At 40.6% G+C, this 12461-nt stretch overlaps 1 protein-coding gene across 1 annotated transcript; it reads right to left on the bottom strand.

Moving 5' to 3' along the window:
• Positions 1-365: 365 nt before the first annotated feature.
• On the bottom strand, positions 366-2729 carry lsm6 (LSM6 homolog, U6 small nuclear RNA and mRNA degradation associated). The gene is made up of 4 exons (XM_069666406.1): positions 2663-2729; positions 2100-2205; positions 1895-2008; positions 366-547 (listed from the first exon to the last, which is right to left on the bottom strand). The coding sequence occupies exons 2-4, from the start codon at positions 2191-2193 to the stop codon at positions 513-515; spliced, it is 243 nt and encodes an 80-aa protein (XP_069522507.1). The 5' UTR covers positions 2194-2205; positions 2663-2729; the 3' UTR covers positions 366-512.
• Positions 2730-12461: the final 9732 nt, after the last annotated feature.

Genomic DNA, 12461 nt, shown 5'->3' with positions numbered 1-12461 from the left:
GCTGACAAATTACAGAATTATGTTCTAATCCTTTTGAAGCCTTGTGGTAAAACAGTGGTAGATTTGCCTGCCTTTTATTTTGCTCTGGGGATAAACTTTTAGTGAATGATAATCCAAAAAATGCCCATCTTTATTCCACTGCCACAATCCTACTGGCAGCGGAGAAGTCCGATATATACTCTAGAATTAAATCGTAGGATATTAAAATATGAGCTACAGCTCCACACAAGAATGACAATTAGGCCTGTTGAAAAGAGACTGTTGCTTGAAAACCTACTTTACATAAACAAAAACTACTAAAGGCAGCTTCCCTCAAGATATTAACAGCAAAATGTGGAAATAATATTCACCAAATGAGACATAAATCAAACTCAGGATTTATTGATATATTCCACTCTTACAAAAACAAACACTCTTCTGGAATTGAGGCTTTACAGAACTAAAAAAAAAGAGGCAACTGTCCAAGAACACATCAAACACTGAAAAATAAAATAAAAACAGAGTGATCTTTGTTACACTTTCCTCTTCTGGGTGCTGATGTACAGGACTGTGGAAAAAACAAAGACAAAACAATGTTATGTTCTGAGTACCACGTGACATCTCTAAACCAATTTGTAATTTCTTCGCATCATGTCTTGTTTCCTGGTCCTTTGATCGTCTTTTCAGAGATACTTTGATGTCAATAATCTAATAACTTGCTCAGAATATCAAGATCTGAGCACTTGAGGAATTTGGTATCAAGTGATTAGTATAAAAAGGAGACAGTGAAGTAGTCGAAATATAACATCTCATATCTTCTTTGACAATATAAATAAAGTGTTGTCCAAGTATAGAACAAACACTCTTGGCCCCAGTAAAATAGAACTCTGCTGCAGAGGTGCACACATACGGTATTGATACTTGAATAAAATGTTCTTTATGGTTGACTTGTGCTTTTTCCAACCCTTACTTCCCATGGTAGGCCGCAAATAAACCCTCTGTGGGAAACTCTGACCCACTGAAGCAGATTTCATTGTGAAAAAAAAAAAAAAGTCACATAAATATAAAAATTATATTATAGAAATGTTTTGCCCAGGTCAGTCAAGGTGGAGGCGAAAGGCTGCAGGGTAGACCGATTGTTACATTTATGTAAATCTAATTTTATCAGCCTGCTCTGTCTTGACTGAAATAGCCTCAGCTTTGACTGTTGGCCCCTTTGTCGGTCTGAGAACTCCATCTCCCAGCATGACTCACATTCAGTAAATACAATACATGCCTGGATAAAGTTGGATCAAAAGAATAAAAAAGAAATTGTGGTAAAAACAGTACTTAAACACTTAGATCTTCTCCTAAATCAATTCTCATAGGGCTGATATACAGAGCATTTTAAACTTAAAAATATATATAGTTGTATTGATGTCCTGATGGTTGAGATGCCATGTGATTACTTACTTACTTTTACCAGTGTTGTGTTGTCATTTGAACAGTTCTATCACATGAAGCATTTCGTTTCCATCTACATTTCCTAGGATCTCTCTGCCCACATCCTTAGTGTCCTCAAAAATTGTAATAGTAAGTCAAAATGTCCTTGTAACTGAAGAATGGTCAGTCATTATAATCAACCTTATGGATGTTTCTAAAGAAAAGTGATCAAATAATATTTACTCTAACATATTTCCATGATTGTAGACCAAGTCAAAGGCAAGGGAACTGTGAACCATTGCACAAAAATTGTCTCTAGACTAGAGATTCCCCTTTCTGGGTTATGTTTCTCAATTAATTGACTACTCCACTTATTTAACTTATCTAGAACACTTTAATGACAAGAGCCCCTTAAAAATGATGAGCCCATTCACTGTGTATCAAGTCTAAATGTGCCCTGATGGAGATACAATTATAAATCTGAGGATCTTACCATTGTTCCCTCTCAGAAACGCATCTCCGTACTTGTTCTTGAGCTGTCCATTGACATACTCCTCAGTCTGCTCTATCGCGATGTTCATGTAACCATCCAGGCACGCCAGGACACCTGTAGACAGACCAATACATGTGCAGTGTTGTGGCTAAAGAAAATAATTGAGAGAGGTCAAGAAGGAGAGGTCACATGCAGGTTAATTTACCTCTGTAATCAACACCGGAGTTCAATTTGACGACCACAGGTCTTCCAATGATTTGCTTCAGAAAGTCACTCGGTGTTTGCTTTCTCAGACTCATCTTGGCTGTGATCTGAAAGGGTTGAAGATTGACAGTTGATTATATTATCGCAGTTTACTTCAATAAGCTACATTAGCCCCCAAATACAAGCTAACTAGCATTGTTCCAGCTAACTAAGTCAATGGCGTTTATTCGTTTCAGTCTAACTATAGGGTTTACTTTGTAGTGAGTATGGCATGTAGCAGAATGTATAAATGTTTCTGATTTTACCAAACACTAACGCAGAACGAAATAACTAAGACCCGTGTTACACTTTATTGACAAGTAGCGTCAGTAGCTAGCCAATTAGTGTAGCTAGCCGGCTAACAACCAACTCTTCGATGAATTTGCTTGCACTGTGAGAGGTTCCTTATCCCTATAAGTACGTTGTACACATTTAATAGTATAAAAGCAAACGACACGGTCCGTGGATAGATTTGTTATTTATAATCGCTATCTTTAGCTACACGTATGCTAGCATTTCACTTACTCGTTGAACGTCTTCTAAACGATTGTATTCGGCATGGACCGCGGGTTGACCAATCAGACGCGAGGACCGTACGGAGTCCTACTGAGGACAAAAATCTGAACACCGCATTGGTTCACATTGTTTGAGAATGTGTGCGTTTATATGTTAACATTTCAGAGACAAAACAGTTACCAAGAGATTGTATGTGTGTTGTCATATAAGAACACTTGATATATGACAATATTTAAAACAAATTTTAAGTAAACAGATTATCAGTTTGCCATACAACGGTATTGTGCTTCTTTAATTACCCAAGGCTATAGTTTTTAATTCTTTTGTACACTTCAAAAGCAGATAGAAAGGCTGCTGTTGTTGTGTATGTAACAGCACTACAATCCAAGCTTAGACATATTTCTACAATCAACCCTGATAGACATGTCCTCTTGGTTTTTTGGTAAATTGGAGTGTATGTTCTGTAATAATAATAATAATATTTATAATAATAATAATAATAATAACAATTTTGCTTAGTTATCCATTTCTGAGGTCATTGCCAATTGTTTCAAGTTGTTTAATATGATTATTTCAAGCATACAAATTTTGCATATGTATACCTTTTATTTTTGCCCTATTTAATCCGAAATAGATATTAACTTATGATCTCACACTGTGACACAGTTCTTTTGATAAATAAAAATGATTATAATTACCATTCATTTTTATGAAGCTATTCTGCCTTTCAAAGCAATTCCTTGATTCCAGTTAATGTCACAGTTCTAAATACTGTACATGTCACAGAATCTGACGAAGACTTTTTATTCCTGTGTTTATGAATTAGGTATTCATTTTACAGCACGACCCCTGTGAACCTGTGCAAACTTTAACGGTCATGATGAAAATTTCTACCAGATCTGAAGACCAACTTAAGGTAAATGTTGGATCAGTCATCAAGGAAACATAGTATATATTTAAGCAGACAGTAAGTATGGTAGAGGTGCAACAATTAGTCCATTCATTGATGATACATTAACTGAAAATGAATATGTACACATTTCTAAATATATATCATTTATAATAGTTAACTGAGCGTTATAGTTTGTGGGCTGTTGGTTGAATAAAACAAGAAATATGAATACATCACTTTTGCTTGGGTAAATTATAATCATATTTTTTCAGTATTTTCTGACATTTTAGGCAAAACAATGAAAAAGAGAAAGACTAAAGGTCAATGTTTTGTTCTTCATCTTAGACAGGGAAAAGTAAAGAACAATATTAATATTAAAATTCTACATCTACAGTAAAACTACTAAAAATGCATTAATATTTGTCTTTGAACAGACTTGTACATGTGTCTTTAATATCCAACAATTATTGACAGAAAGCTATTATTCTGCTTATTCAAATTCCTATACTTCAGTATAAGCAAACATAGCTATGACAATAGTATCATACTAGAATATGTAGAAGGAATAATATGTAAATGATGCCTGAAAGTGATTTCAGTGACCTTTATTTGACAGTACTTTGTTGTAATATCTTATAATATCTTTTTTTCTACATTGGGTTTTTATTTCTGAGGGTGTTGAAATTAAGCTCCTGGAGGTTTCAAGTCTTTTCATCATTTTTTTTCCTCTGCTCTGGCCGGGCTAGGTTGTGAAGGATAAGAGAAAGTCTACCATCTGATAAAACTGTGGTTGCTGGGTGCATGACCCAAACACTGCACAGCTTGGGAGGTACATGAAAAATGGTGTAGGGGGGAAATAGGGATGAAATGGAGAGGTGAGAGATAGAAGAGGATAGAGGGAGGGAGGATGTGCCAGGACGTGTTAACAGAGACAGAGGGGTTGAGAGAAAGAGAGGGAGAGAGGTAGAGAGACAGAGGGAGAGAGGGGGATTGTGAGAGGTGGAATCATAAAGTACTTCTTGTGTGTCTAGACAGGTTGCTTGTTAGCAGGGCATGGCTAGCCCTGTGGAGGCTAGAGGTTAATTTGGTATCTGCTGCTGTGTTAAACTAAGGTCAGTACTACAAGTCCTTAAGTCATAAACAAGAGTGGTTAAGAGCCATGTATACACCTAGGCACCGGTTAATGAATATTCAATGAAGATATTTTTTTCCCCTCGTCCCCTGTTCCCTTCGTCGTTGCTGGCTTTGAAGGAAATTTTAGCAAAGAAAAAAACCTCACAGTTTATTTCTGTTGCCTTCAAAAGTGACCTTTTGTGCCCTTACATTTACTTGTCCTTTGTTATCATAATGCATGGCCTTAGTCGTAATAAAAAGTGGCTTTTTCCCATTTGAAATGTGGCGCACTTATTATGCAGCTCCGTCCCTGAATGCACCAAATGTGACTACCCATAATTTGATGGCTTAATACAATAAAAGCAATAATTTAATGATAATGTGACCATTTTTTCCAGGTCGTAAAGTTTTCGCTTCAAATAAAACTTGAACTTGCGATCGAGGCTGCGTCCTCACGGGCAAATGATGCACATGTTTCAGGCTGCAGCTTAGGCAATAAGAAGTTGAACTGAGCAATCACAGGGATGTGAGATAAGTGTGTTTTGCTTGTAACCTGCAGAAATCCACCAGTGATAGCTAATAATACAGCTGAAATGGGGGTTAATTGGTCTCAAATCATTGTCAACACCACATTCCATTTTACCACGCATACACATTACATGTCAATGGTGGCCACACTTTCTGCAGCCTTTACATTACTTCAAATTAAAGTGTGTAGGAGTACACCTCTAAAATGCCAACCCTTTTTTTTTTTACACATTAATAGCAGGTAAGCATGAGAAGGCTTCATTTTTGCTTCTAGTTCTTACCAATCTAATGTATAACAGTCATTGTTTATACATATTATCTAGGTTATCACTGGCAATTAAGTTGATTTACTTGCCTACAAATTAATTTCCCGTCAGGACCAGGTTTACAATCTCACTATTAATTTTTCCACACTGCAATAGAGGTCACATGTTTTTGTATTGCAGATTTTCCTGTTTAGTGTCAAGTAGCTTCAGGCATTTTTCTGTCTTGTATTATCATTTTTCTACACATCCACAGTCCATTTAATTAATTCATTTTAATGCCAGCTTTGGAGTTTCCTTGTTTTTGCTTTAATCTCAATTGAAAGCTGCTATACTCAAGGGCTGCACAGTGGTTAGCGCTGTCGCCTCACAGCTAGAAGGTTCCGGGTTCGAATCCAGGGGGCCTTTCTGTGTGGAATTTGCACGTGCATGTGTGGGTTCCCTCCAGGTACTCTGGCCTTCTCCCACAGTCCAAAGATAACTGGTGACTCTAAAACTGCCTGTAGGAGTGAGCGTTAAAGGTTGTCTGTCTCTATGTGTCAGCCCTGTGATTGACTGGCGACCAGTCTAGGGTGTACTCCGCCTCACGCCCAATGACAGCTGGGTCACCTGAACAGGATAAGCGGTATAGATGGATGTTATATTCAATTTGGCATAGAAAAAATAGCAGCGAGTTGGTAGGGACCAAAAACAGAGCTAAAAGAAAGTGAATATTGGACTACCATTTATCAGATGCATAAACATGACTCCAAATACATGATGATGTTGTCAGTACCTGCTGGATATAGTAATAAGCAACTGTTTGTATTATAACTTTCACCATACCAACTTACAGATTGTTGCAGCTGTCCAAAAGTCGCCAAAAAAATTAAATGAGGCCACCGTCAACAAATTTAATTAGAAGCAATAGTTTGAGTATTTGCAGTTTTAGTAAGTTGTAGAAGCAGCCACAGTTGGGATATTAATAGTTGTGGTAATATTAGTGTTTGCATTAGGTTCAATAGGTGATATATTATTGCTCCTAAATGATATAATTAAGGGTTTCATCAATCATTTATTAAGTTCTTCTTCTAATAGGATCTATGAGGCCAGATGTCTTAAACTTAAAAAACATCTAAAGACCTCAGCGTCCACACAAGCAGTGAGTGACATTTCTTCAAAAATCCTCTGACCATTCATTGTAAGAGTGGTCAGCCAGAAAGCACAACAGCCGTGCTGTCAATTGAGAGACAAATCCCCTCTCCATCTCCAGGCCCCTTAACCCCGAGGGGCGGGCATGTGAAATAGAAAGATTATGGTGACGGGAGATGCTATTGTAGGTGGGAAATAGGGGGACTGGACCAACGGAGGCAGAGGCTTGAGGTGAGTGGGAATGAAGAGGGGAGGGGGGGAACACATCCCTCTTGTGTCCTCAAGCAATATGCAGGATGGAGGGTGGAGGTGGGGGTCGGCCGTGCAGGATGAGGAGAAAGTCTAGACTGCATTGACCCTTCTGAAGCCAGGTTTTCTCTTCAGGTCAAGCTTGATATGGAGAAGATAATGGAAAAGCTTGGGGGAGTTTTCAAATAAAAAACAGATTGGTAGACAGAGCGTCCCTGTTCCTGCTTCTATGTAATCCCTAACTGTATGGAAGTAATAGCTTGGAAATGATGGGAGGCCTTTCTTCCATCAAAAGGAGGCTTGGAAACCTCAACTGCATGGCTTGCAGCTTGGATTTGTTGCCTTTGTAGCACTGAGGGCTGACTTGTTTGAAATCCCTCGTGACCTCTTCCATGCCTGCAGAAGTGCTCCCCAAAACAGGTGGTCAGACCTTTAAAAGTCCTGAATCCCATCGTCATAGCCTATAACTGTATGACAGGATAATGACATTGTATAAGCAGTGGTAAATTACCCACAAGGTGCAACGAGTGTCCCTGTGCTTTGGATTTGTGCTCCTTATTATTTCCGTGGCAGTGACACATTGCTCAACTTCCACTTAATGACTCAGCTGTGAGCACTGACAGTTGACAGCGGTTGGCTGCCTGGGGGCCCCATGCAGAGAGAAGAGGGTGGCGCGATGCATTCGAGGTGGGATGTAATCACTCCCTGTAATTTGGAGGAAATCCACTGAGCTGCTCACAGTCAAGATGAAAGCCTTCCTCTTGTTCCGTCTCTCTCCACAGCCAGCAAGCTCCACTGCTCACAAAAGCCTAAAAAGAGAGCTTCAGAGAACCAATTCTCCCTGGTTGGCGTCCCCCAGGGTATAGTCCTGGGCCCGTCTCAAATCAGCTGCAGCCCTGGAGCCATGTTCTTTCCCTAAGGAGCGGCACAGCAGACAGACAGTCAGACTGCCCATCCTGTGCTATATGGCCCAGGCGCAGCCAGCCAGCCAGCACACAAGTCTCCTGAGATCCTCCTGAGGGGAAAGGGAGCTCAGTGGAGCTTATGCTGAGGGCTCTGCTTGTATCTGGCGGTCTGTCTGTCTTTCTGTCTGACACCCTCCCATGTCACCTTATCCTCTCTCACTTCCCTTCAATATCTCAATCTGAGGGAGGGAGGGGATGCATTTTAAAGCCCCACATCCAGTCCCTTTTTTGTCGCATAAAGGGAGGAAAAAAGGAGCATTTTAGGAACCTTAAAATAAACTTTTTCAACAATGCGACAAGCCTGTGTGAATAAGTTTGCCTCGAAGCATCCTGTCATAAAAACAATTGTGCGCACACTTACTAATAATTGCACTTTGTTAAACTCAGCATGGCTTATTGTCTTAACTGTCTAAATGACAGTCAGTTTCACAAGAAAAATCTGGCTCGAGCCATGAGCAGATCGCCCAGTTTGATCACTTTGTCACACAACACTATCCTACCGAGTTGTCAGAGAGACACTGTAGTGGTTTGGCTTGATAGATGGTGAATGGTGCTTATACAAGGAGCCACTCCAGTGCGCCCATAAATATGCATCGTGACATTTGGAACAAAGCCGCTCGTCCTCTCTTTCCTGATGAGCTCTGCCTGCATACTATAACATATTGCCATACTGTCACACCTTGTGTTTCATAGCCAATCTCTCTGTTCATCAAGTTGGCAGATAACCTCTAGATGCTGACAGATGATATGGGGGATGGCATTAGGGCTCTATTGTATGCAAAACCAGGAAGTGAATTTTCCAACAGCTTATACCAGTAATTAATAATTAATCCTTATTATTTCATGATGTCTATAATGTATGGTTGCATGAATATTTAAAGAGGAGGCTATATAGAGTGTTTGCGTGATCTTCTTCTGCAGACATTTAAAGACCAGACGAGAAAAGCCAAGTCAATCAAATGCCTCTATTGATCAACAGGTCAGAGGTGAACCCATGTCCTCACATTCACACACTGTAGTCTGTTCGAGCAAAAGAAAGCTTCCTGTTCTTACTGTAGCATTAAGAACATAACTGGCTTCTTTCTCCAAACACCTCATTGCTTTAGAAAGGCATAAATATCCAAGACAGCCAGGAGCAGTTCCTTTCAAATCCCACACACACACACACATATCTCTCTCTCTCTCTCTCTCCGCCATGTCTCTCTCTCTTTCTCTCTCTCTGTCATTTGACCAGCAGTGCTTCCTGCCACTGAGGACCTGTGACTCAACAGCCAGAATACAGCACCGCTCTCTTGCCCACCCTCGTGAATATTCATAGAAATGAGAAGCTCAGACCCATCCATCTTGTGTTCATCCACATTTATATAAAATAAGGAAGTGTCTGTGTGTGATATCTAAACGGGTGCTGTGGGAGAAGGGGCGTGGGGGGGCTGTTTTACACTAATTTCTTTATCCCTTTCACAGGAGTGCCATGTTACAAGAGAATTCCTGAGGCGAGCCAATGGCCCGATAAATCTGCCGGAGCCTCTCTCTCAATTTGTCTCCGTGGAATGTCAGCTGGCAAGCGCCCAGACACTGAGAACCTCTTTTCACAATGCGCCAATCTAACAGACGAGATCCCATGTTGGAGCTACAGTACAGTACAAGGACTGGCATGGACAAATTGCCACGTGCCTTATCTAGGTCTCTTTATGTCTAACCGGCTGAGGTCTTGCTCCTCGCGCGGCCTCCGAAGGCCAACTTCCTCCCAGTCCCGCCGCTTAACCTGAGCGGCTGAGTGGGTGACATTGACAAAATGCAGGTGTCATGGAAGAGGAACCTGTGATATGACACAGATGCTGTGTCAAGCCGTCTTGCTCCACATGACCCGCAGTGTGAACAGAAATTGTCCTGTTTGGTGTCGTTCATCACTGTGTGGCGCAGTCTCCCACATAGCTCGGTCCAGGTGGTGGAATGGCAGAGTGGGAGAACAGACCATGTTTGTGTGAAGATGCAACAACTATCTCTCTCTTTTTCTTTCTCTCCCCCTCCCTCCCTCCCTCCCTCCCTCTCTCCTCTCTCTCTCCCCCCTCCCTCTCCCTCTTCAAACAGACTGCTGTAGCACACTTTGTACTCTATTTAAAGGTTGTAGGTTAGAAAACAACAAGATGCCTTCCCACCTGTACCCCTAAATGAGTCATGAGTCATGAATGGATTCAGCCACTTATTTATGTACAGTATTTGTAGGAAAAATATATATGCATTTATATCTACAGATGGGCAAAGGTACAGTGTTGCTTTATCCTTTGAAGATATCCAGTTCTTAATTATAAATGACTTATTAAAGGTCTTATTAATTTAATTTTTTGACTCATTTGCTTTGAGACTAGCTGTACAGACACACTAAATCCACTCTTTAATGTAGAGCATTTATAGTAAAAGCACATCCATATATAGATAAAGATTGAGATAAGTTAACAGTAGTTTGAGGATATCCTGTTTTTAGTCACAAATTAAAGATTTAGCTGAAATGAAGTTCGATTACAAGGTTTTATTTCATTTATCATTAATGTTGTTGCATCTGTAAGTGCAGTTTTAGATTGGAATTAAATGTGTGTTATACATTCAATTATAATCTCCTTGTAACATCACAGTAATGACCCTGTATCATTGCTGAACTGCATTGTCGTAATCAGGCCGTTCTGAAAGCCACTTATTGTCTAAAACATCAAATAAAGCAGAACAAAATAAAACAACCTAATGAATACATCCTCTACAACTCTGAAATTACAACACAGCCAACCACACAGGCGTATTTAAGGGGCTCATGTTACTGCATGACAGTTGGCATGACTGTAAAAAAAAGGCCTGTGCCAGGAGGAGCTGCCAATGCTCAGCATGGCCGGTTTTAATATTTTAATGTGTTTCATTACAACAGTATGGGCCAGATAGCCTTTCTGACGTCCAGACAATTGTCTGCAAATGAACAAGATTACATGACGAGCCCTGAATGACAGAGCCACCCACCGCTGCACACCCTGCCCACTTATCTGATGGTAGCCTAGCAACAGATCCCTGACCTGGCTTTGACCTCCACCCGATAAGGTCAATACCTGAAGGCTCTCCCATTGGACGGCTTGCAGAGAGAGAGGTGGAGCCTGGGGATGAAGGGAGACAAAGGACTCACAGAGCAAGGGCAGCCTTCTCTGCATAGAGTTCCCTGCTCCCTGCTGACAACAAAATGTTCGTACAAAAGCGTGCCAGACCTCTTTACCAGGGTTTTTTAATACCTGTAAGAGCGTGTGTGTTTGTGTGTGTGCCTAAGAGGCAAGCCAATCATTAAAGAAAGCACTTGCTGGTGCCGTCTCTCCTCATTATTTTACACAGGGTCAAAGATGTTTCCTCCCAAAACAGCAGCTGTAACTGTTCATAATGAAAACTATTGTGGTGACAAACATTATGAAGGAGAATGTGAAATTAATCGAGCAAAGAAGCCCACCCTGATAGACACCCACCACTTCCCTATCAAATCGCGCGCGCACACACACACAGAACCTCTCTGGGTTTAACAGCAGCGATATGGAAGTTAATCCAAATTGTGATCGTGGCAATATCCTATTAGACCATGGCAATAAAATCAAGCTGAGACTGGCGACACATTACAGATATCAGAACATGTTCAGCACGCTCCATTACAATATGAAGTGACATTAATCAGCAGGGGTCCTCTTACACACACATAGAGGCATAAAACAAACATGCAAATCACACACACAGGCGTGCACAAGCCCAAAGTACGGCTACAAAAATAAAAGACACGTTTGAAATTTGAAGTGCTCTTTCATCTGATATTATTTTAAATGGTGAAAAGGAGTTATTACTGGCCTTTTGCTGGATAAATTCAGACATACTGTACAGAAAAAAGATAGTCAAGCAGCCAAGGGCAGAGAGGTGGACAAATGAATGGCTGTTCGTAGCACTTTTTGTAATTATTTTTGCTCAGACAGCCTCTGGAATAAAAAGGTGATTTAGAGGCAGGTGGCAGACATTGTTACTGTCCTATTACTTTATGACTTTCCTTGAAAAATGGACTACAATACAGTATGTAAGCTGCTTGAAATGATAAAAGAGGACTTGTTTTTTTAACTGCTCAAATCAGCTCACTTATCCTTTTAAATGTTTTACCAGCTTTTCGTAAGACAGGGCTTCATTTTATGTGCTACGTCTCTTTCTTTCTGATGTACATTTTTGGCTCTGTTGATCACTCGGGCTGTCACGTTTGATGCTAAAATAACTCCTGTCCCTGAGTCGAAGGACCTTCACTTCCCTCCAGGGCCTTTCTGCAAGACCTCTGCCCCAGTTCACCCAGGGCAACCTAGGCTCCTCCTCTTTGTATATATGTAAGTGTGTGTGTGTGTTTGCACTGTCTCCTCACTGAAGGGAAACTGTTGAAGGTCAAAGGGCAGGAAGTTGGCCACCTGCCTCTGTCACACTAGTAAAAGTAGTAGAGCAGAGAGAGGAAGTGGTAGCAGGAGAGTAAGACGTGACAGAAGAGAGTAACAATCGTTCTCATTTTAAGTTCCACTTCCTGATGTTTTTTTCTTTACCCGAGCAGTTTGTTTACCTTTGTGACACTTAGGTGATCAGATCTGCACACTTTCTACCTGATTTAAAGAAACAACCTCCAT

The sequence above is a fragment of the Semicossyphus pulcher genome, unplaced genomic scaffold, assembly GCF_022749685.1.
Source record: "Semicossyphus pulcher isolate SPU_LCO1_2020_fin unplaced genomic scaffold, fSemPul1.0.p SCAF_17, whole genome shotgun sequence".
Classification (NCBI taxonomy): Eukaryota; Metazoa; Chordata; class Actinopteri; order Labriformes; family Labridae; genus Semicossyphus; species Semicossyphus pulcher.
This window is presented reverse-complemented; position numbering and strand designations above follow the sequence as displayed.